This window comes from Ambystoma mexicanum, chromosome 2q (genome assembly GCF_040938575.1).
Source record: "Ambystoma mexicanum isolate Mex_15411 chromosome 2q, UKY_AmexF1_1, whole genome shotgun sequence".
Lineage (NCBI taxonomy): Eukaryota > Metazoa > Chordata > Amphibia > Caudata > Ambystomatidae > Ambystoma > Ambystoma mexicanum.
This window is the reverse complement of record NC_090924.1, coordinates 192,380,196-192,406,435: the sequence shown is the minus strand read 5'-3', so window position 1 is coordinate 192,406,435 and position 26,240 is coordinate 192,380,196. Positions and strand designations below refer to the sequence as shown.

The following is a 26,240-nucleotide window of genomic DNA, read 5'->3' as shown; positions in this document are numbered from 1 at the left end:
AGGTTCCTTTTGGTCTCTCATAACGTCCCGTGGCAGTGGAGATGATCTCTCCTCTAACCCACACCTTGTAGGCCTACCAGACCGTACTAGCATGACAAACTGATGTAATGTTCCTATGGAAAAATCCCTCTGACTCGGTATGCAAATGCTCAAGAAGTGTAGTGTCCGATAAGCAGGATGGGGGCATGCGCCAAAGAGGGCGCGGCACTGCCGAGTTCAACCATTCAAGGGACAATGTGATGGGAGAGTGGTCAGAGAGAGTGCGTGGGTGGATTGCAGAGTCGACCACATGTGACATAAGTGAGGCAGGTATTAACCATACATCTATCCTGGAATGGGCATCCTGGAGTAGAATGTGTACTCACGTTTGGATGGGTTGCGGCTGCGCCAAGGGTCTGTTAGGCCTAGGTGACTCATCACACTCAACACCATTCATCCAGCTGCAGTTAAATCCGTCTGCGTGTCCCTGGAATGATCCAACATGCAATCTAGTATGAGGTTAAAATCGCACCCCCAAATGATGTGTGAGTGGGAATCGTCAAGCAGGAGATCGAGAATCTAACCATAGAATTGGGAGTCATCTATGTTTGGGCCATACCTGTTCACAAGTGTCACTTTGACCCAAGTCAGGGAGCCCCACACCATAACGTATCTACCCATCGTGTCTATGCTACGTTTGGATTTCAGGAACTGTATGGAGCAGTGAATCAGTGTGAGAACCCCACGAGACTGAGGAGAGTATCTAGTATAATGTCGCTGGGGGCCCCAAGGTTTGGCAAATGCGTCACTGGTGGGCCCCAGAGCATGGATCTCCTGGAGCATTATTACCTTGGGGGCCCACAGATTTATGTAAGCTGCCACTTTGCGGGCCTAATGCGATGGTTGAGGCCACGGACATTCCAAGATAAGAATGTAATGTTAGTATTCAACATATCCCGGGTCAATGAAGTTTGAGCACAATAGCTGTTGGACATTAAGCAGAAAAGAGACACCAGTATCTCTAGTGGAGAGGTCTTCACTGATTTTCAACAAATACCCGAACAGTCCCAACAGGAAGCCAACATGGCCTGGGAATCTGGCACACCTGGGACAGTCGTGTCTCAAACAGTTACAGTTGCAAATATCCCCTTTGTGTCCCCCCACCCACATCATCACCCCCAACTTGACGATGCATACCCCATCGTATAACAACATCACAATCTCTCTGGGGTGCACTGTGAGCCCGCCTTGAACCACCGGTGGCGGGCAACGAGTATAAGGCAGCCCCAGTAATAAATGAGATTATGCCCCTGTTGAAAGTCACTGGTTGGGCAATGTAGTGCGCTAAAGTCAATCATTGCCCATAATGTCTGGGTCGCCGTTGCGCAGAGGGGAGCCTCCTCTGCCCCCACGACCCCTCGCCGGCAATGGTATGGAGATGTTAGATTCTATGTAGGATAACGCATCCCCCAGATCCTCCAAAAAATTGGCTCTCCCCCATGCTGTAGACAGAATTTGGAAGGGTACAGCAGGGCATATTGCAACTGACACATTCATAGTAGTTTCTTAACGGGGTCAAGTTATTTGCGCTTGGATAGAACAGAGACCACAAAATCAGGGTAGATATGAATATTGGAGGATTCAAAGTGCAAAGCACCCTTCTCCCTAGCCATGCGCAGAAACAGTTCTCTGTCGCAGTAATTGTGTCGCTTGGCCACTGAGCACCGTGGGGAGGGGGGCTGGCGCCCGGCTTGGGGATCGGGACAAGGACACGGTGCGCTCTCTCTATTAAGAAATGCTGCGAATCAAATCGTGGCTTGAGTAGATTCTCAACAAATTGCTCCATCGGGTCCTTGCAGACCAAGTGCAGCAGAGTATGGCCAGTGGGGATTAAATGACTAGCTCTGTTCAGGTGAGTTTCAAGTTCTCAACAAATTGCTCCATCGGGCCCTTGCAGACCGCTTCCGGAATTCCTACAATTCGAATGTTATTGCGGTGTGTGCGCGATTCAAGATCATCACATTTGTTGCGGACTTTACTAAGTAACTCCTGTTATAGGTCAGCAATATCACTGTCGTGTTCTGCAATCTGATCTTCGGATTCGCCAACTCTAGTCTCGCCCTCCGTGATACGGGCCCCTTCCTTTTTCCAATTTGGACTTTAGCGAGCCGATGGTAGAAACGATATCATCAAGCTTGACATTCACAGCGAGGAAGCCATACTGTACGCTCACTAGTAAGTGATCGTCTCTCGCTGTCAAGGGAGAAGTGGCCTACTCATCTGCCGGACGTTCAGCCTCTGCAGCAGGAGACTTAGCTGGGGTGCTGGTGTAAGTGTCCATAGGGCTCTTCTACCTTGATGCGGCTCCTTTAGTCATGTCTGTAGTAGTATGGTAGGCATTCCGAAGGGCGTGGGGTGAAATCCAGGAGCTACTTTGCCACAGTGTGTTTCACAAGGCACCGCCCGCACCCTAACAGGGTTTGACCAAGTGCAGCACAGTATGGCCAGTGGGGATTAAATGACTAGCTCTGTTCAGGTGAGTTTCAAGGGTCAATGTAACGATAGATAGCGGACCCAGATGACCTAGGACCAAGCGCGGTATCAGTGGCAGCAAAGGGTGACTGGGAAGATATTACGGAACCCACCAGGGAGAGTGGCTAGGGGAGGTACAACAGGCCGTAGGACCAATGCGCATAATTAAGCATCACAACCATTTCGCCAATGTTCAATGTGCCAGCCAAGTCGAACCAGATCTGTTAAGAACCCCAGATGATGGTCTAAACCAGGCAACGCAGCAATCGTGTAGACGCCTGGTCCCAGAGCAGGCAGGGGCACCAGAGTCTGGTCAGGTGCTGCAAAGTGACTGAGTCTGACCAATCTTTGGGGCAAATGGATTATCCCTGCTGTGTGGAACTACATCCGCCGATCAGGATCAATGAAGGGAATCACAGCCCCCACTATGAAACAACTCAGGCAATGGCACTACGCTAAGGTCCAGTGTTGCTCAGATTGCGCGCAGGGCACCTCAGCGCGTCAGCACCCAACCTCACCCGATTAGGGCCAGGCGCACGCTCAGACAGAGGGCGGCAAAGAAGGGGCGTTTGCTCGCAGCGCTGACGCCACACACCTCGTGATATACCAACGTTGTGTTAGGAATCCGGACCTTTGCCAGGGGCAACCGGCGCCAATCGACCACCATACACCAGACGTGAGTTTAGGCAGGCACAGCTCTAATATGCTGAGTAGTCCAGACGTGATCACTGCTGGCAGATCACTGAGAGCAGCGCTGTGAGGATCTTGCACTGACAGTCCTGCCCAGTGTTACATGCGGCCACTCCAGGGGTCCACAGGGCCACCGATCCCACCTCAGTGTTGTTTGAAAAGAGCACCACCAGGCCCCCAGCAGGATCGACAATGGTGTCAGTGTAGCACAATCACATAGATGATAAGGTGTTGAGGGTGCGCATAGAGGTGATTTTGGGATCCACACGCAGGACCACGCTATGGTAATACTAAATGTCCCGGTGCACTGGCTCCGTAGCAAGCAAGGGGGTGTATAGACCTCCGATCCCAGCACGGCCAGCCGTTAGGCCCAGTGTCTCTGGCCTGTCACAGTTTGTGCGCGTTGAAAGGCGCTGGATCAGGGCCTCCCGATCGCGGAAAGGATGCAGCACCAGGGGGCACCTACTTGATTAAAGGTAGCCACACACCACCATCACACCCGCAGCAGGGTCCACCGCTCAGGGCCGCCCAGAGCAGCGGCTCCCAGCCGGGAATCAGGATCGCAGGGGGGGGGCAACCACCAGGGGCAGTCCAGGGCGGCGATCAGCCCAGGAGTGAGCCCAGCAACAGCAATCTTCAGGCAGCCAGCCCAATCCGCCGTTTCTCTAGGGGTGCAGAGTGGGCCACGTGCAATCTGCTTACCGCAGTGGGCCCCAGGCGAACAGCTCACAACAGCCCTCCTCCGGGACGGGCGACAACGCAACAGGGTCCGGGTAGGCACAACAGGATTCCGGCATGCAATGTCCAAAGGAGGCGGCACACCGTGCCAGCCAGGAGAAGCGTCCCTGCCGCACCAGGCGGCACCATCAGGTCCAGATGCCGCCAGGCCACCACAGGACACAATCCCCCATCGGGTGGCTTGCGGACAGCAGGAAGCGCAACCAAACGGATCCAAAAACCAGGTATGTCACCCTAGCGAGGACGGCACTGCAGCAGTGTCCTCCAGTGGCGCGCATTCAGGAGCTGTGATTCTCACCAGGATTTAGACCAAGGGCTCACAAGCTTTTCCTTAGCATATAGTTATCTGCAAGTTGTAGTTTACACAGGCATAATCAGATTTATTTGAAGTTTGGATTCTGTGGGGCTGGAGCTCCTCACTCAATCGGCCATCTTGCTTGGCTGCTGAACAGCACCCCCCAGAATCTGTGATTTTAAACGTTTACTCTGTTTTTTTTTTTTTTAAACAATAATTATTTTGTATTGATTTGCATTGTTAAGGTTGAATTTATTTTTAACCAAGAAACAATAATAAACACAAAATATCTGATGAGCTAATTACAAGTGTGAGGAGAAAGTTTCAGTAAGATAGGGATATGGCAAAGCAAATTAAGTAAATAATATTTGTTCAATTATTTATTTATTAAATAGCCTGGAAGAAGATCATAATGGATTGAAACACGTGTCAGCATTCAAAACAATGGCAACTATAATTTCACGTGTGATACTTTAGATGGATGTGAAAACTTTCATTGTAATCTTTGATATGTGGATGTAAAGCATCTGTGATTGTGAATTTGATGAGCTTGTGACAATAAATACTTGTGACAAGTTGGCTAAATTAATACATTATTGAAGTAATTGTAGTTTTACCGCCATTACAAAAGAGGTATAATGCGCTTGACAATATATAGATATGCAATGCGGTTTTTAACGGATGTCTATATGTGAGTACAACAGAGTACAAGTTTAGAACTTTTTTAATGTGAGACAGTATGTAAAACAATAAAAGGCTTTTATTCGGGATACATAGGTGTGAGCAACAGGGAGCTTGAAATGTGGCAATGGGCCTTCTCAATGACACCCAAACATGAAACGGCGCAATGCAGTGCCCCTTCACGGAACTAAGATATGAAACCCACAATTATATGGCATAAAGCAATGTGTTGCATTATCTTAGAAATATCTGCATGTCTTTGATGTTCAGATCCCTTTAAGAAGGACACAGGGATGTCACAGGGTTCAGTGAAGCCTCCGGCAAAATATGTGGTGAGGCCCCTTTGAAATTTTCTGCACTGCACCATCGGCACTGCAATTAGGAAACGCAAAAACTCTCTCTTTCAGTTTGTGTGGAGGGTATACATGTGTTGATGAGGCCCTCTGGGTGCAGCTGGTCTAAGCTAAGAACTTGCTGGTGGTTATTTCCATTTACCATCAAAATGATGTGTTTGGTAAATATGTACACTGAACTCACACTAAAAATCTTGCAATGATCATGTCATCTTCCACCAATTCCTAGGGTCATGAAGCATCAGCCTACCATGGACACTGTAGTCGGTTAGGGTCAAAAGGCCAGACACAAAACACTGACCTTGCTGATTCAAGGCTGAAAAAAGGCTGCATCTGCCCGGTCGGCTTTTCATGCTCGGCCCTCTGCCGGTCTCTGTCGGAGGGGCCCATACCTTTCCTCTGCTGCGTAACACACACCTCTGCCTGCCCCACCTCCACGCCACTTATCTGCTGCGCTCCAGCTCACCCGTATTTATAGGCAGCGCCCCCCCCAAATATCTAGTAATGGGAGGCAGCATTTTGTATGCTCCCTCCCATGTGCAGGCCTTTACAGGGCCCTGCCAAATGACTGCAAATGCTTTAGTCAGATAAAATCTCTAACACATTGCTGCTCATGTGAGCTGTAGTATAACATGTTCATCACAATAACAACTGCCAGAAGACTTCCTTATTCCATGTGTGTTTTGGCTTTCTCTAATGTACTCCTTTTGCAAAGGTACAACTCGTGAGTAATGTTTGTATAAATAGGCCAGGCAGACTGGATGCCTCAGACCCAGAGTTTCTTATTCAGATTCAACTTGATTGTTGTATGTTTCTGAGGCCTATCATTTTGTTTAAAATACTACATGTTTTTGTCATTGTGAACTAAATGTTCCCAAATCCAGGTATAGTAGTTGGTATTCTATCATATTTGTATGTATATTGCTTCATGTCTGACACCTTCCTCTAAGCATTGCAAAATAGGTTGTATTACTACCAAATGTACTACTACTTAATTTATGAACCTCAGAAGGTTGAACAGCGGCTTCAGCCCTGTTGAAATATGAACTTGTAAAGCGCATGCTGGCACATGTCAGAGCTGAGCTTTTAACTTGCTGAGCTGTCCAATTATGACACAAGTATGCTTTTTAATCAATTAAGCAGGTAAAAAGAAAAATTGATTAGGATACCACTACCTTCTCCTGACCGTTCCAGTCCTTTAAAAGTAGAACATTGTTATCATGTTTACGTGTGGTCCGTTACATATTCCTCCTGCTTCTAAGCACTGTAATAATAAGTTTTACATTATTAAGAAATGTAGCCCCCGGAGCCAGTGCTTTGCCAAATGCTAAGGTATGCACAGTGAAGGAGAAATTGTTGGTAAGATAGGTCAGTGGTATAAGTCATGCGTTTGAATCCCAGCCAGGTCTGCCCCATCCTTTTACCCATCTGAGGTCAACAATGAGTATTTATTTCAGTTGCCGGGTAAAAATAATTTTACATGAAGTGCATTGGCAAAAGCACTTTATAGGTAATGGTTGTTATAAATGCCTACATGTTAGCGTAAATCAATCCAAGCATAGGCTCGAAATATTGTATTAGTCTTACATTTTTGTTGCTTTAAGTGTGACTTCTTTGACTCTTATTCAACCTCATGCATGTCTGTATAAGAATAATTTCCAAGTGTTTCTTTACTTCCTTTGCAATATGTGTGAATTATTTTATACAGTGTGATGAATCCTCTGAAGTCATCACTGATCCCCAGCCAAAGATATCCTACCGTGTGGCCACGGGACGGCAGCCGCTACCTGATCTTGACCCTGGGGGTGGTATTATTACGGAGGATCACCTGGGAGGAGATGGCTGTCAGGGAGATGTGATGACCCATTGGGAGAAACAAGGTATTCTTCCCTTCCCAGAGATGAAGACCTCATAATTCTGTAATTCTTAATGGCTCGTCATTTTACAAGTACCTCTCATTATAAGAGCCAATCATCCCTTCCTGCAAAACAATCTGAGCAGAATACTATTCATACCTCATTTACACATAATACTCACTTAACATCTGCTGCCTCTGATGTTTTTCATTTAAGCCAAGATACAAAACAATATAACTTTAAAAGGTCCAAAATGACCATAGACTGCAACTCCCATAAAGCCTCAAGAACTGATATGAGGAAGATGAAGTTAATAGGGATCGAAGAAAACACCAAGCTAAACCTGCAGACTAGTTGTTAGAATAGAAATCAGCTGCACAGGACATTTAAACATGGTGAACACTTTAATTTGAGAAGTGGAGAAGACGGATGCAGAGCGGGCAAAGCAGGAAGCAGAACCGAAGGCAGAAGCAGATGCACAGAAACGGCGCATGCTTAGATAGTCAGGTGCTTACAAGCAACCGCTTGTGAGCATAACTTACTGGAGAGGTGTGAGACCATGGAGAAGCTCAAAGGGTGCCTTGGAAGTACCGCTGAAAGGCCAGCAGCAGCTTCGAGGCTGTTGGGGACGCGGTCCTGTTGAACAGCAACAGTTCTACTGGCAAATGAACAATTGAACACGTATTTTGAATACCAACCAAGTAAATTAGAAAGACAGAATGTACTAAAATCCTCATATAAGAGAAGTCTATATCGGGAACGTTTTTTTAGTAAATATTATCACCAGCAGATGAACATTAATGAAGAAGTTGAAAGGCAAAATCTGTACAAGTCTCCATATATAAGATGTCAGTATGGTGGAAGTTAGAACAAGTAGTACCTAAAGTCAATGAAGTATAAACTGTGAAGGAGTACAACTGTGTTATACTGAAAGAGAACATTGTAAGACGTCCTAGTGAAAGACTTCCATAAGTAAGTGAGCCTTTGGGAGAAATATACCTGCCAGGGGAGGTTACCAGGGGGTCTACTAAACACAGAAGGGCATTCCTGACAGGGAAGTATACCATGTACTCCATTTAAAATTGAGAAAGAGAACATTGTAAGAAGTCCTGGTGAAGGAAGCACACCAGGCAGTGAACTATTGGGAGAAAAGATCCCTGGCAAAAGAGTATACCTGGGGATCTGCAGAACCCAGAAGGGTTCCTGGCAGGAGAGTATACCAGGAGACCATCCTTAAGAAAGTGTGTGAAAGAGACATTTCTAATATTCTTAAGGAATCATTTTTGACACCTTTTGCCATCCCCAAGAAAGCGTTGTGTGAAAGAGACATTTCTACTACTCTTGCATGTTTGAAAAGACATGTTTGCCATCCTTAAAAGGGTATTTTGTAAAAGAGACACTTTTGCTATTCTTCAAAAGACACTTTTGCCATCCTGAAGAAAGTGTTGTCTGAAATAGACATGTCTGCTACTCTTAAGGAATCATTGTTTGAAAAGGAAACTTCTGCTATCCTACCTGAAATAATCCGGGGGAAGCGAACCACCTCTGGGATTCAAGGACTGTTGAATTTTCATATTTGATTTTTACACACATTTTGCTAAATCAAAAACAGAGACAGTCAACTTGCACCTTTTGATTATTTATTTTTAGTGTGAGGATTAGATACATTGGACACAACAACAGTTTGCAGAATTGTGACAACGAGACATAGGGCCTCATCACGACTTTGGCGGTAACCCTTAAATCCGGCTGTTGCGCTATTACCGCCGGATTTAAGGGTCTGCCAAATCAGGACTTCGGCGGATTTCGCCCCAGCTCTTGGTTGGGGTGAAATCCGCAGAAAATTTGCGCTATTACCGCCGGCAGGAAATCCGCCGGCAGTAAGAGCGCGAATTTTCCCCATTGAGCCCAATGGGGAATGGGGCATTCCCGAATGAGCTCAATGGGGAATGGGGAATCACATTACCGCCGAACTCGTGATCCGGCACTATTAGCGCTGAGGAGTTCCGCGGTAGGGCTAATACCGCCAGCTGTAATACCGCCTGCGTTACTGCCAAAGTCGTGATCAGGCCCAAAGACTAATCTTTAGTTTTAGTTTCCTAGGCAGGGATACTCTTCAGTAAAGGGACAGAGAGGCCTTTATCCAACCCTTTACTTCTAATAAAGATGTCTGATATTGCAAACATTGCAACTTTGTGGCCGCCTCTCATTTCTGACCCCTCGCAACAGGCATGTCTGAAACTGAGGAGACGGGGTTGTAAAAATAGTAGCAGTGAGATGTTGACACCTTCACCCATCTTGCTGGGAAAAAAATTCAAAATGATGCCAATCTATAAATTGTTATATATATCAGATGGTCTCCTGGACTGGCCGGCAATGACGCACTGGAATTGTCCTCTGCGACTTGATGGGGTCCGGGGGAGGATGGCCATGGGATTCCCCCATACTGCTCCCAGGCCCAACAGCGACACGATCAGGGTGGTACTCTGCCCAGTGAGTCATCCTCTTGGCGGTCCCTACAACGAGGTAGGGGATTTCATCACAGAGCATTGCTGGTTAAACATCTTAGCATGCAATCTCACTCCCTGGTATTTCAAAACACTTGTGAATCTTCAGACTACCCGCCCATTCCCCCCATACCATCTTGGTTTGAAGTGTCAAGCACCCTGCACTGAATTCTCAAATCAAAACCTAAGGCAGTAAAGAGCAGGCTGTGTGTTTGGAATTTTTTGTCATCAATAATATTTGAAGGAAATGTAGGTAACCAGTAACGTATGTAGGGAAAACCTTTTTTGTATGTGTTCCAGGGTTGCTATCCTAATGGGGGTTGATGATCTAGAATGATGTATGAGTGTATTTGTACTGCAATCATGTGAAGCATTTTCTCCGCATGTACTTCCATGAATTCATCCCATACCTTGTGTTTAGTGTCCAATCCGCACAAGCTTTAAAAGCTACTTTCGAAGGGATTGTGTCCCTTATCTTTGATAGATCATCTCCAGCTTGCTGGCCTCGGAAAAAGGTTTTCAGTAGAGGGCGCTGCGCGTCGACGTCCCTCGAGCCGTTGTCCCTCAACAGCCTCCGTATCGGCGCCGACGTCATCATGCGTATAAGTAGACTCGCGCAGCGTCCGTTGCTCAGTTCCGTTTTTCCACGCTTCGTGGGGCCTCGGAATATCGTTGCTCAGTTCTTCAGTCAAATATACTTCATTATTCCTCGAGAATACCGACTCGTACTCGATGGCTTCCTCATCCAAACCAACGACTCCACGGTCCGGCTTCAGAAAATGTCGAGACTGTGGAAAGAAAATGTCGTTGACGGATCCTCACAGGATCTGTTTGTGGTGCCTGGGAGTCGAGCACCATTGTTCGGAGTGCGAGGACTGCATGTCCATGACGACGAAAGCCTTGAAGGAGCGTAAGGGGAAGCTCGAGAGAGGTAAGGCAGTTAAAACTTCTTCGAAAGTTTCCTTGGCAGAGTCGAGACATTCTTCTCCTCGCCATCACAAAAGACATTCTCGTTCTAGGTCTCGAAGCAGTTCCCATCACTCTTCGAGATCTAAGCATTCAAAAAAGAGACGTCGAAGATCCCCTTCCTCGTCTTCTTCTTCTTCCGTTTCCCCGAAAAGGGTCTCCTGCCCCACAAAACATAGCTCTCAGGCTGAGTGGGAGGAATTCAGGAAAAAAGATGCTTAGCGTCTTCGAGAAAGTGGCCTCGAACCCCTCGAAGACTGCTGAGGGTGATACCCTGGGTGAAAGACCAGAAAAATCAAAATGCTGCGAGTCGCAGCACCTAGTGAAAGAAGCTACTCGAGAGCGTCACGAACCCTCGGGTAAAGGCAAAGTCGCGTCTTCGACACCGTCGTCGAAAATCCCTTCGCATATATCGGCGTCTTCGACGCCATTATCGAAGTATTCTTCGACGCACAAGTCAGTCGATTCGACGCCGTCTTCGACGCCGACATCGACGCCGAGAAAGGACAAACCCACGGCCATCCCACAGCCAGTGGCCATACCCAGAGCCTCGATCACGAGAATGTCGTCGACAACCTCGAGTAGAATTCCGATACTCTCGAGTTCCTCGAGGCCTCTAACAACTTTCTCTATGCCTTTTTCGATGGCTTCGAAGCCTTTAACTTCCGCGTCGACGACGTCAACGTTTTCTCAGCCAATTACGACAAATTTGGCCCCTTCTGCTCTGGAAATGGGATCTATACCATTTCCAAGATCTGATCATTCCAGAGCCTTAGCATCTATTTATGAAGAAGGGGAGAATTCGGATCAGGAGAGACCTTTTGAGTTGCAGGGATCTGCAACTCCTGTACCAGAGGAATTTACCTCTGAGGAAAGTAGGTTTAAGGACCTCCAAGAATCCTTACATGAAGCAAGTGGGTTGGACACTTCCCCAGAAGTGGAATTTGCCAAACCAGACCCAGGGGAACATGCTGAAACCCCTTATAGAACCTTGATGGCAAGGATAATAGAGTTTATGGGGTGATCTACACCCTCGCCTGCTTTTCAGCAAGACGACCTCACAGACATTTTGGTTAAAGGTCCACAGTAGGATCCTGTGGTGCCATTTCATGCGGCATTACAAAGGAAAATATTGGCAAACTGGGAAACCTCTGAGGTTATCCCGGCGTTTAACAAAAAGTTATCAGCCAAGTATAGGGTTTCTACTGCTGACCCTGAATATTTATCCAGACACCCAACTCCGGAGAGTCTGGTTGTGCAGGCAGCAACTTCATCAGGTAGTAAATCAGCTTACCCTACTGTTCCACAGGAAAGGGATGACAAGAGGTATGACTTTATGGCCAAAAAAGTATTTTCTGCATGTAGCATGGCATTGAAATCCATCAATGCTACTTGTACGCTCGCAAGGTTCAGCCACACACTTTGGGAGTGTGCTTCATCAGCGGCTGACTGCCTCCCGGAGGGAGAAGAAAGGGAAGCGTTTCTAAACATCATTAAGGATGGTAAAGATGCAATGTGCGAATCCCTTCAAACTGGCATTGATTCTGCTGACAGCATCAGGAGGGCCATGGTGGCAAGTACAACAACCAGGAGATTTGCTTGGTTGCGGAAGTCTGGTTTTGCTCCAGATGTGCAAAGCAGACTCTTGAATATGCCCTTTGACGGCTCTTCCTTGTTTGGTAAGAAGGCGGATGACAGCTTAGAAAAGCTTCAAACATCAAAGGCAGAAGCAAAATCCCTGGGAGCTGCAATCCGTCAGACACCATGTCGCCCCTCAGTAACCTCTTGGAGAGGTAAGTCCTTTTGCTTCTATTCCGCATTCGGAAGAGGCAGAGGACAGCCGTTCAAAGGGGTCAGAAAAAATTCACCCGAGGTGGACGGGTTAAAAATACAAAAGCCGCAGCAGCAGCAGGTGCCTCTTTACCCTCGCCATCTGCATCAGCTGCCTCCAAACCGCTCTGAGGACTCTCCTCACAAGACACCAATAGGGGGCAGGTTAACTCAACATCTGACGGAATGGCAGGCTATTACGTCAGATGCTTGGGCATTGGAGACAGTTGCCCAAGGTTACTGCCTGCCTTTTCTACGCATCCCTCAGAGTCATCCACCGGGGAACAGCTCTCTGAAAGTTCCAGATCCGCTCCTCTTCCAGGAAATTGTAGACCTGCTAGAGAAAGGTGCCATAGAACCGGTACCTGAAGCGGAGAGGAACAAGGGCTGGTACTCCCCCTACTTTCTCATACCGAAGAAAGATGGAGGACTGAGACCTATCTTGGATTTACGAGAATTAAACAAGTTCCTCAGGAAGGACAAGTTCAAGATGGTAACTCTCTCTCAGATCCTTCAGGCCCTCCAGCTCCAGGACTGGCTGGTATCTCTGGACCTACAGGATGCTTATTTCCATGTGCCAATCCATCTCAAACACAGGAAATACCTGAGGTTCGCAATTGGCGGCTCTCATTATCAATTTCGAGTTCTGCCATTTGGGCTGACCTCTGCCCCGAGGGTCTTCACTAAGGAGGGAAGGGATTCACGTCTACCCCTACCTGGACGATTGGCTGATCAGAGCTGTATCTCCGGAACAAGCTCAGATTCAGCTAGATTATGTCTGCCACTTCCTTCACGAACTGGGCTTCTCCCTCAATTTAAAGAAGTCACAGATGATACCATCACAGAGACTCCAGTTCATTGGGGCGGTCCTGGACACTTCCCTGGGAAAAGCCTCGCCACCAGAGGTGAGGGCTCAAGATATTCTGCAGATGGTCACCAAGTTTCAAAATGCCCAACGTCTCCCAGCCTTTGACTTTTTGAGGTTGCTAGGCCTCATGGCATCCTGCATCTTCCTTGTGCCAGAGGCTTGCCTGAGAATGAGATCTCTTCAGTGGGCACTGAGAACTCAGTGGTCGCAATTCTCAGGGAGAATGACAGACCCCCTTCAGGTTCCGGACAAGGTGGCTCGAGACCTTCAGTGGCGGGCCTGCCAGAAAAACATCTTGAAGGGAGAACTGTTTTGGCAACCATGGCCGGAGATAACAGTAGTCACAGATGCCTCACTCACGGGGTGGGGAGCCCATACCAACGACTTGACCATCAGCGGTCGTTGGTCTCCATCGGAGTCCAGACTACATATCAACCTGTTAGAGCTGAGAGCAATCAGACTAGCGCTGAAGGCTTTTCTGCCATCTGTACAGGGGAAAAATGTCCTGATAATGACGGACAACACAGTGGCCATGCACTACCTCAACAAAAGAGGAGGCGTAGGATCACTGCCACTGTGTAGAGAGGCAATGCAGCTCTGGTTTTGGGCAATTCAAGAAGGAATCTCTCTATCGGCAGTTCACCTAGCCGGAGAGAAGTACTTGACGGCGGACGCTCTGAGCAGGTAGGGCAGTCTCCCACGAGTGGGAAATAGCTCAGGAAGTCCTTCAGGAGATCTTCGCCCTTTGGGGAACCCCTCAAGTGGATCTGTTCGCCACCAGTACAAACAGGAAGTGCGATCTGTTTTGTTCAAGGGAATTTCCCCCGAGAGGAGCTCTAGGGGACGCGTTCGTAGTGGACTGGGCATTTCCACTCCTGTACGCGTTTCCACCAGTCCCTGTCATTCCTCAGATGATCAGGAGGTTAAGAAGATTCCGGAGGACCATGATCCTAATTGCCCCAGTCTGGGCCAGGAGAATGTGGTAACCTTCTGGACATGTCCATCTGTCCTCCAATTCGTCTTCCACTCAAGGAGAATCTTCTCTCACAGAAAGGAGGTCAGGTTCTCCATCCAGACATCAGAACCCTCAACCTTCACGCCTGGCTTCTGAAAGGGTGAAGTACAAGGATTGGGACCTCCCTGATGACATCATGGAGGTGTTGCTTTCAGCCAGAAAGCCAGCAACAAAGTCTTTATACCGCTGCCGTTGGAACAAATTTTGCAGCTGATGTAGAGAAGAGAATATCGATCCATTTTCATGTGGTACACCAACGGTGTTATCCTTTCTACTCTACTTGGAAAATTCAGGCCTTCAAGTTGGCACTATCAAGGGCTATCTCGCAGCGCTATCGATCTTCAAGCGCTAATACAATTTCCAAAGGGATTAACTAATGTCTCCCCTATCAGACCATTCCAGGTTCCTTTATGGGACTTAAATTTAGTCGTAAATTTTCTGATGGGTACTCCTTTCGAACCACTCCACTCTTGTTCGCTAAGATTTCTCACCCTTAAAACTGTCTTGTTAGTGGCATTAACATCTGCTAGAAGGGTGAGCGAATTACAAGCTCTATTTTGTAAACCCCTTCATACAATTTTTCATAAAGTGTCCTACAGTTGAAGCCTAATTTCCTCCCAAAGGTGGTTTCTGAATTCCACATCACTCAGAAAATTACCTTACCTTCATTCTATCCTCCTCCCCATCCGGGGAAAGAGGAAGAAAGGCTACATAGGCTGGACCCAAGGCTGGCTTTAAGTTTTTACATCAGCAGACTTGCTTGGATTAGGCAAGCAGACCAACTGTTCGTAGGTTACTCAGGGCACAAATTGGGACTACCGATAACAAAACAGACCATTTCCAGATGGATTATTTTGGCCATTCTGGAATGTTACAAACTAGCAGGGAAAGAGCCTCCTCAAAAGCTTAGGGCTCATTCAACCAGGGGTATCACAGCCTCTTCGGCCCTCCAAAGAGGGGTTCCGGTTCGAGACATATGTGCGGCTGCCACATGGTCGTCCGCACATACATTCACAAGATTTTACAACCTGGATTCCTCCTCTAGTCAAGAGACTAGGTTTGGCAAAGCCGTATTACATTCTGTTCATGCCTAAAGGGAAACTTGGTGTTTTTACTCCCACCTCCAATTACACACCACTGCTATGGGAGTCTATCAAAGATAAGGAATACGTCGGAGGATACAATCCCTTTGAAGAGCAAGTTACCTCTTACCTGGTAACGTTCTTTCAATGGGATGTTCCTCCGACGTATTCCTTATCGCCCCTCCCATCCATCCCCGCACTAATACTTCCCTTGTGGTTGCAGTTTACGCTCCTTCAAGGTCAATAACCAATTAATGTAAAACAACTGTTAACGTCAAAACGGAACTGAGCAACGGACGCTGCACGAGTCTATTTATACGCGTGATGACGTCGGCGCCGATACGGAGGCTGTCGGGGGACATCGGCTCGAGGGACGTCGACACGCAGCGCCCTCTACTGAAAAAAAATTTCAGAGGCCAGCGAGCTGGAGATGATCTATCAAAGATAAGGAATACGTCGGAGGAACAGCCCATCGAAAGAACGTTACCAGGTAAGAAGTAACTTGTTCTTCTGAAATGCAGGCATGGCTGCCGTATCTTCTAGCCATCTCTCCACAGTAGGCTTGTGTCTCGACTTCCAGTTGCTCAACACTTCACGTTCTGCTGAAGATACTGCTCTCCAAAACCACATTCTTGTACACGTCCGCATAGGTATACTGTCCGTATGGATTTTTTGATTGCAGAAGGTGAACGGGTAAAGTAACTGCCCACCTTCCTCTCTCCAACCACTTTCCTTGTCTCATATACTGTATCTCTAATAAATAATTGGGCATTACAGAAATGGGAACTATATCCTTACTGTGTGTGATGGTATTGTTGAGAGAAAAGGCGAGATGGAAAGGGGATAATATACAATTCAGTTGTTAAAATTGTTGTTTCATGAATTGTCTCTGTGATATTATTTTTTCAAACCAAAAAAAATCATTAAGTTTAAGTAGCATTGACAGGTAATGTTAAGAAGGTGTTGTGTAATGAGCCATTGGGATAGCAAGTGGGGATGGCACTGGCATGTAATGAGAGCAGATGGATAAAAAAAGAATAAAAGATAATGATTTACAGATGCTAGGATAGGTGGGAGGTATAAGATGGGGGTGAGGGGTGAAACTACCAAGCCACTTCTGTGAACAGAGGTGCTTCATCTGGGAACTTTTGAGTACTGAAACAGGGGGATGGCCATGATGTTAGTGGTAGAGCATTCAGTGTTAGGGAGCAAGGATGGTGAAGGCGTGAAAGCGGAGTTAATGAAAGGAGGACAGGGAAAAGGGAGATTGAGGTAGGATTGAGCTCTTAGAGTTTGAGAGGTGAATAGCAGGAAATGTTAGCCAGGTGGGGAGAGGGTCCGGTCTATGGACGATTTGAATACTAGAAGAAAGGGTCAAAGTGGGGAAGGAGAAGATGATTTGTGTCTCTCCAGCAAATAGATAATTCAAAATCTGAAGGAGGAGTTGTGTTAGGCGAATCACAAGGTATAGAGCTGTCTACAACAGCATCTTGTGGGATCCCGCCACTGGGAAAGGCGAGGTAGAGGAGAAACTGTTCTGGCATGACAAGATGTGGATAAGGAGTGCCTGGCCAGTTAAGAGGCAATCTGAACGTGGGCACAGACCTGGATGCCAAGGGAGAGAGAGTATAGAGGAGACATTAGTGATCAAGAATGCTAGTGTGACAATAGATAGATGGGTAAGCCATTTTTTTGTGGAGTGATGAGAGGAAATGCAGACTGAGGTGGTGATTAGAGCATGTGACACCATATGCACAAACATTTTAAAATAACAAGGGAGAAAGGGTGATAGTGGACAGGACTGTTTGGGCTACCCACAGCTTTCTTTAAGATGGTATAATTGTTGCCACCTCAAAGCAGGATAGAAGGAAGCCAGAGAAGAGGTAGTGGTAGGGGATGCCAGTTCCTTGATCATCCGGGATGCAAAGAGGTCAGTGGAGGAATGGTTGGGTTGACATACCAACGGAGAAAGGGTGATAGCGGACAGGACTGTTTGGGCTACCAACAGCTTTCTTTAAGATGGTGTAATTGTTGCCACCTCAACGCAGGATAGAAGGAAGCCAGAGAAGAGGTAGTGGTAGGGGATGCCAGTTCCTTGATCATCCGGGATGCAAAGAGGTCAGTGGAGGAATGGTTGGGTTGGCATACCGGAGGATGGGAGTCAGTTCAGCCATAATGATAGGTAGAAAGTTACAGAAAATAGGGGAGTTGTGGGTTGGTGATGTTGGAGAGATAGAGAGGATATCGGTCAGGGTGTAAACATCTTGAGAAGTAAATAACTGAGTTAGGTTATCTGTGTTGTGTGGTATCTACGTGTAGTGGTGGTCACTGCAATGCTGCTGTGTGTATTACTGTTAAGTTAACATCAAACATTTCCCAGAAAATCATGTATGTTTGTCATCTTAATTTGATTTTGTCAATTCATATTTTAAGACTGAAAATTATTTGCACGGTAGCACAATTGAACATGGCAATTTATTTCAAGATGGGTGTTTTACAAGCAGTGTATCAGGTAGAAATTAAATGAGGGATGAGAAGATAAAAAAGAATACCATTTTAATTGAAGTCTAACTGGAATAGTATTGCATCTTTCAGTTGTTTACATTTTTGTTTCACTTAATTTAACAGAAACAAATATTTTTACAAAAGTTTATGACCAGCATGTTTAAAATCTTTTAGGTCCGGTTAACACAAAAGAAGGTTCATCTGTGAATAAGCGAGCAGACTCAGATGAAAGGACTTTCTGGTAGGTTTATTGCAAAGTGTGCGATGCCGTCTTTTAATACCTGTTCAGTACCATTTGTACTTGTAACTTGAATCTGTATCAGTCTCAACAGGAAAAGAATACAAAAGAAATTATGATGGCAGTTTAAATATTATTTGCCTGGCATGTAACCCAGCAGAAACAGAGTGTGCACATTTACATAGCCTTTGTGTCCTAATCCACAGGAACGGTCAAGGTACACCTTTGAAAAAAGATATGTCTCACCAAGATAAGGAGAAGGAACACATTCTTGGAAAACTGACTGAAGCTGACAAAGCACGTACGGGAAAGGTATGTCTCACGACAACTTGGTACAGTAAATGAATTAACATTGAGGATAACATTTCCATTAAAAGTCAACAGGTAGTGTTGTGAACTATGACCACAAGACGTCTTTGGTCAAGGAACTTAGCTTAAGTAGCTTCTCTGAATATTCAACAAACAAACATGGTAGTCTTGCTTGTGATGCTATCAAAAAGCAACATTTAAGATGTGTGAACAGCCCTGCTAGCATCAAACCACACCTGTTCCATTCTAATAATTGAATATAACAAGATAGAAGCAACATTAATTTTTTAAAGAAACGTTCAGTAGGGCAATCCGACGTTAATTAAGAGGGTTGGCCCACAAGCCCTATTTATGGATAAGGACCAGTATCGAAGTCAGCCATGACACTGGTAGCTTATTTTCCTTCAACATCTGCATGAACATTTTCTTTAAGAAATTTTCTTTAAGAAATGTGCTGAAAAGGGAGGATTCCGTTTCAGCACCAAGACTGACAACCTGACTGGGCCCGGAGCCCTAGAATTAGAGCTACGGGTGATAAGGCCGATTAGGTCTTACTGGTCTTCTGGTCTTCTTGGTCCATTTTCAAACACCGTGGCTCATAGGGTGGGTTTCCCCGGAACGCGTCTTCACACGGACTCCCATATATCCCACTATAGTGTAACTCCCATTTGGACTCACAAATAGGATGTACCTGAGACTTTGTTTGCTTATCGGAATTAATGATATTCCAGAAGGATTGTGTCTTTGGAGATCATTACCTGAAGCATTTGTGAATCTTTTAGTAACTGGGTATGCCTATAATTACGAGGCCAATTTCTGTAAACTAGCTTAAGGCTTCTGCGCTCCTCTTTGTAGGGCCTTTTTATTACCCTGTATCACGGGTCATAAACATGTTTTGGACTACCAGTGCTGTTCTGCAAGGCTGCATTTGGGTGAAAACCACATTCAACAATGCTGTGCATGTTATTTTATATAGTAGGGCGTAAAAGTGTTTACCATCCAGTAATGTCATCAAAATGTTGTTAAAAGACTTGATATGGTAGTCATTCCAAGCCAGGCGTTTCCCCCCTGAATTAACCTGAAGTACCTGCAGATAACCAACTGGTTCGAGTTCCCTAGCATGCACTCTCCAGTTCAAATGGAGAGAAAGGCGTCACTCATAATGGTAGGGCTCATGTTAAGAGACGTGACGGATATAAATATCTCTTACGAAATGAAGAATTAATCTAGTACATTATTGCACACTTCTGTAGGGTATGGTCAGTGTGTGCATGCGCTCTGGTACCTTTTGAAATATGTTCATCGACTGCACTGGTTCTGATATGTAACATCAACTGGACTGATTGCGCTGCTCCAATACTTGTATTTAAAGGAATTTATTTCCATTAGTATGAGAAAACAAAACAATCTTTAATAGACTTTTGCTCTATATTCAACCTTCATAATTAGTGGTAGAACTCTGCAGTGTGCCCTTAAAGAACCCTAGTCGACACGTGTTTCTCAAGACTATTGTACTCTTAATGGCACATTCTCTTATCATGTCCTTGGGCTTTATGGAGACATATGTCAACAAATAACATGCCAAACAGCATCATTTGATTTCATGAAGTTTCATATTTCAACAATGTTTATTACCACAAAAGAAAACAAATCACAAAGGGAAAATAAAGCAAAACAGGCATATTGTTGTTCATCACAATGGTTATCATTATCCAACCCACCTTTCAAATATCGCCCCTTGTAAAGGGTTTTATCTTTATGAGATTGAATTACACCTTTAGTTTCCACGAACAGTGTTTAAAGAGCATTCTCCAACACACCAAAGTCAAAAGTATGGTAATACAAAGGCACCTAATTGAATCCCGTACAATTAACCAAAAAGTGTCTGTACTCTTTATTGTGTTAGCTAACCTCTTGTGATTGGGGTCTGGTAATTTGTGCCTTGCCCAATTCCTGAAGAGACTCACCCTGTAGTATGTGCTGTGAGCAAGATTTCTGCTTGCATTTCATGCTGCTATTTGTACTATTCTATTTACGGCCTGAAATTAATGGACAAATAATTAAATTGGATCCTTACAGTATAGGTTAGGGAATCCAGATGTGGACCACTTGCTCACTGTGTCTTAGAGAGGCTCAGCTTCACCTCACTGATGAGGCCGGACTAGCCCAAAACACGTATCTGGGGTTGCTGATGGTACTCTTTTTCAAAGGAGATTTGCCTAGCATTTCGGTGCTGGACTGCCTTTGTGGGTGGGACAAAGACTGATATGCAAATGGATATTTCGCAGTGAGCTAAAACATGGCATCAAGCCAACTCACTGGTCTTCCGCTGCGTCTCCTCCTCATGGCCGGCTTTTGTGGCCGACCTCTGGAGTCCTATCCGTGTTGTCTCCAGCTCCTGCGTACCTTCAGTGGACTGCGCTGATCTTCCCATTGAGCTCTGACCGCTCTGACGACCTTCAGAAGTTTATTGCACACCGAAATGCCTTACGCTGAGTTGGAAGCACTTCTCCCTCTCAGCTGTGCTTCTTCTCCACACACCACTTCCTGATGCGCATCCTCTGCACTTCTGCCTGCCTTCAAGCCTGGAATCGGCATCAGCTGGCGTTCTTTCTTCTCTTCCTTCTCCAGCATCTCCGGCAGTCTCTGCTTCTCCTTCCACGTCTCCTTTCCTTAGGTGTAACTCATTCCTGAGTTTAAATGTCCCGCTCAAGTGCCTTGTAACAACTAGATTGCACATTCTAATTCACAGCACTTTTAATCCTCACTGACTCTGATCCCTTCTTCCTGGTTCCAGTACCATAAGTATTATGGGTACCGAAGTCCATATTGGATTGTACAGCAGCAACATTAGTTTGTTCTATTTTACAGTTAGTTTGTTTTGACAGCTTTGAGGGTTGCCAGGGTAAGGGGAGGTTGTGGAAAGGGTTTGTAATTTAACATTGGAATGAGGATTTCTACATAAGGCAGAGTTTTTTTTTTTTTTAATAATTCTGTTTATTACGTTTTAGGAACATAAACAACAAGACAAACATGAATCAATGGTATACAACAGATCGTGGTAGCAAGGCAGTTTTCAAATGGCAAAAGGAACCCAGTCGGGTCAGGAACCAGCAGGCATGTGTGGGATAGGTCAGGTAACCAATGTGAACATCTGTACATGTCTGTTTTCAGTGATAGATTTCAGTTAGCGTCCAACCACTTATCCCATATTTTCCCGAATTTGCGGGGGCAGCCTCGTGCATTATAAATCCGGCGCTCCACGGCCGCGCATCTGTCCAGCTCATTGCTCCAGCGGTTCACGGATAGCGGGTCGGCAGAGCCCCAGCTAGCCGCAATCAGCCTTTTGCTTGCCCCCAATGCCAGTGTCAGAAATATTTTCTCATATTTCGACAGGTCCACCTCACCTCGGATTCCCAGCAGTATCATTTTGGGGTCCCTGGGGATTGTTGTCGCCAGGGTGTCTGCGATCTTGTTGATACAGCTCTCCCAGAAGACCTGTAATACTCGGCAGTCCCATAACATATGGTAAAATGTGGCAGGTTCTGTTTTGCACCTGAGGCATGTCCCGTCTTCCAGTCCCCCCCATTTGGCCATGTCAGTGCGTGAATAGTATGTGCGGTGGAGGATCCTCAGTTGTATAAGCCTGAGCTTGGAGTCTATGCCTATTTCTCTAGGGGACATCAATGCCTCTACCCAGTCTTCTGGTTCCATTAGACCGATGTCCTTTTCCCATTTTTCTTTGAGCCCATCTAGCTGCGTCGCCCCAAAGGAGTTGAGAGCTTGATAGAGCGTGGAAGTGACCTTGGTGACAATGTGTTGCGAAAGGATGTTGGTCTCAATGGGAGTATAGGGGGGTGTAGTTGTCGTATCAGGGAATTGTGTGCGGATAGCGTGGGCCAGTTGCGCATGTCGAAACCGGTCCATGGGAGCAAGGTCGAATCGCTCCTGCATGGTCTCAAAGTCAAGGAGGTGGCCGTCCTGTATCACATGCGCTAGTGTATGTATCCCTTTCGCGCACCAGTGGCCGAAGGGGCCCATCTTAACAATTTCCGGGAGGAGTGCGTTGTGCCATAGGGGTTGGGATAGTGTCGGTTTACCTTTCCAGCCTATTAGTTTGTGCGCGTCCCGCCAGGCCCGGCTAATGTGGCGTGTCATTTTGGGCAACAACGGAGGTTGGTCGTGGGTGGCGTACAGAATCTGTAATGGGGTTAGTGGGGTCATGCTTTCTATTTCAAGACGGATGTGGGGGAGTGTGGGCTCTGCGTGTATCCAGTCGTTTACCACCCCGATCTGGGCTGCAAGGTAATACGTGCGTATGCATGGCAGACCGATGCCTCCCTCCCACACTGATCGCTGAAGCGTTTCAAGGGCGATCCTGGGTTGTTTCCCTCCCCACAGCAGGGTGCGAAGGCGTCTGTCTATGAGTGCGAAGGTGTCTCGGGGGATGGGAAGGGGGGCGTTTTGGAGTACATACAGCAGTCTGGGGAGGGTCAACATTTTGAATAGCGCCGCTCTGCCCATTAGTGATAGTGGGAGTGATTGCCAGTGGGAGGTGTCCCTATTGAACCGGTCAATTATTGGTTGTAAGTTGAGTTGCAGGAACCCACCCAGTGTCGGGTCGAGTCTTATGCCCAGGTATTTGAGTTCTCTAATGGAGACGTGATATGGGCAGGATTCAGGGATCGCGGACTCGTTTCCCTTGACCGGGAAGTAAATGGTTTTGGTTTCGTTAACCTTAAGACCTGCAAAGCGCTGATATTCACTAAGGATGCGGGAGACAATCGGGCAGGATGTGCGTGGGTTGCTGAGGTATATGAGGAGGTCGTCCGCGTACAGGGAAAGTCGGTCTTCCCCCCCTCCCGGCCAGGCAAACCCTGACCAATTAGTGTTATTCCTAAGCTCAATTGCGAGGGGTTCTATGGCCAAGAGAAAAAGCAGCGGGGAGAGGGGGCATCCCTGTCTCGTACCACGGCCTAGGGGAAATGATCGGGAATATCTGCCGTTCACCCTTACCGTGGTCTCCGGTTGTGCATACAGGAGTTTAACCCACGATATAAACGTCTGCCCCAAGTTCATCCGAGCCATGATTGCCCACAAGGCCTCCCAATCTACAGAGTCAAATGCTTTTTCGAAGTCCACTGCCAGGAGGGCCAATGGGGCTGGTATTTCCTTAGCTCTGCTCAGCGCCAACTGGACTCTGCGCAGGTTCATGCGGGTGGATTTGTTGGGCATGAATCCGCATTGGTCGGGGTGGACCAGGGCCTCTATAACCTGCAGCATTCTGTTGGCTAGTATTTTGGCGAGGACCTTGGCTTCGCCGTTGATCAAGGATATTGGGCGATAGGAGGCACATTCCTCCGGGGGTTTCCCGGGCTTATGTATGACTATTATGCATGCCTTCCTAAGGTCCGGGGGGAGTGCCCCCAGCTCTCTGCTGCGTAGAAACATGCGGTGCATGTGGGAGGGCAATGACCCGCCAAGGCATTTCCAGGTTTCTGTAGGGAACCTATTAGGACCCGGGGTCTTCCCAGGTTGGAGCTCTGCGAGCGCCTCTTGTACCTCGGTGACAGTGATTTCGGCATTCAGGAGGTCTGTTTGGCGCTGGGAGAGCTTCGGGATCTCGATCTGGTCAAGGTAACATGCGGGTTCGGAAGACTGTCTCTCGGCCGATGGAGTGTAGAGTTTCTCATAGTAGGCGGCGAATGCCGCAACAATGTCCGCGTCGTCTGTGAGGAGCGTTCCGTCTGGAGATGTTATTGCCCGCACATGTCCCCTGGCCTGTTCGCGCCTTTCCAACCAGGCCAGTGTCTTATTCGCCTTGTCGCCTCGATCGTAGATTTGGCTCCGGACTAACTGATGGGCTATTCGTGCATTGTCTAGAGCCAGGTTGCGAAGGGCCTCTTGTGTTGTGATCAGCTCCTCCTTCGCTTCTTGGGTGCCGTGTTTTAGGGTTTGCCGTTCGCACTCCAGGACACGTGCTTCTGCCTCTTTGATCTTTTGGGTTTGTCGTCTTCGGTAGGCCGAAACTTCCGAGATAGCCTCCCCGCGGAGGACAGTCTTATATGCCTCCCAGAGTGAGATCGGGCAGTCCACTGATCCTTCGTTGTTTTCAAAATATTCTGTTGTCCTCTTTTCCAGTTCCTCCGCAATTTCGGGGAGACGTAGGTGATACGTGTTCAGGCGCCAATTACGATCCGGACCACGGCCGGGGTTCTTCATGGACAATAGGAGCGGAGAGTGGTCAGAGATACCTCTTGCGAGGAATTCCGCATCGAGGAGCCTGTGCTGTATATTGCGGGGGATGAAGGCATAATCGATTCTGGAGAATGACTTATGGACGCCTGAGAAGAAGGAGAACCCAGCCTCGTTGTTGTGGAGCGAGCGCCATGCGTCCGTCATACCCAGGGTTTCGGCGAACGTGGCGAGTGGTGTGGGGGTAGGGCAGGTGCCTGACCTCCTGTGAGACCTATCGATTGCAATGTTCATTACTTCATTAAAGTCTCCGCCAATCACCCATACATCGGCCTCATCTTCTAGTAATCGGCTCTGTAGCTCGGAGAGTAATTCTTTCGTTTGTGAGGGAGGTGCGTAGATTGCAGCGAGGCCCCATTTCTCGCCCCAGATATCAGCCAGTATCATGACATAGCGGCCCCGGGGGTCGGTCTTGACCTTCTTGACCTGCAGTGGGACTCGCTTGTGAACCAGGATCATCGTGCCCCTGGCTCCCGTTGTGAATCCAGCCTGGTAGGCGTGGGAGTAGTTGGATCTTTTGAAGAAGTGTGTGCTCGTACCGAGCAGATGTGTTTCGTTTAAGAGGGCTATATCGGGCGAGTGGCGATTAAGATACTGGAGCGCTAGTCTTCGCTTTATGCTGGAGCCAAGGCCGTTAACGTTCCAGGAGAGCACAGTTATCTTGTTGGAGTCCATTCTATCTGCGTGGGGCGCATATCTGGGCATCGAGGATCAGTGGTAGTCTTGTGCGCTCGAGAGATGTATGGCGTTGTGTTTCCGGGGGAGACGGCCGGGGGTCGTCTCAGGTTGGTATATCTGCTGCCCGGATGATGATTATGTCTGTGATCCTGTCCACAGATTGAGTTCGATTCCCTTGCCAGTGCTACGATATGACTCGCCTTCATATTTCTTGATTCGGTTTCTTTACAGTCCTTGAATTCCCCCCCACCCTGTACTTCCCCCTCAACTGGGAGCACCTGTCGCCCAAACATTGAACTTATAACTTTATAAACTTCTTCGGGATAACCCGGCTGTGATAACGCGCGCTCAGCCTTAGGGGGCGGCGGCCGCTAGGTGCTCATTTCCATTCTACCAATCTGCAGTTTGGTCCCTACAGTACCGGGTACTCAGCCTTTTCCCGTAGGAGTTCTTGACGCGTCGTCTTCCGCATCGGACGGGGGGTGAGGAGGCGAAGGTCTCCCAGGTCGGGGTCGCTGCGCGGGTGGGCCCGGTAGCACGCGTCTCCCACTGGGGTCCGTGAGGACATGAGTTTCAAGCCAGTCCCATGCATCTTTGGGGTTGTAAAATAAGTGAGTGGCGCCCTCATACTGGACTTTTAGCAATGCCGGGAAGAAGAGGGCATATTTGATGGATAGTGACTGGAGCTTCCTCTTGATGGAGTCAAAGGACTGGCGGGCTTTTTGGACTTCTTTCGTGTAGTCAGGATAGAAGCCGACCTTGTAGCCGTTGTACGTGATCGGGCCCATGGCCCTTGCCATTTGTAGGATCGCATCGCGGTCGCGATAATTCAGTAGGCGTGCAATCATTGTTCTGGGCGAGGC

General features: G+C 47.3%; 1 protein-coding gene across 2 annotated transcripts in view; it reads left to right on the top strand.

Moving 5' to 3' along the window:
* LOC138569274 (multidrug resistance-associated protein 1-like) overlaps window positions 1-26,240 on the top strand; it is a 1,459,677-nt gene that overhangs the window by 937,141 nt on the left and 496,296 nt on the right. For both annotated transcript variants that reach the window (XM_069647112.1, XM_069647111.1), the window contains exons 20-21: window positions 18,072-18,138; window positions 18,342-18,447. In XM_069647112.1, coding sequence (XP_069503213.1) covers window positions 18,072-18,138; window positions 18,342-18,447 — 173 coding nt within the window. The remainder of the gene's footprint in view (window positions 1-18,071; window positions 18,139-18,341; window positions 18,448-26,240) is intronic.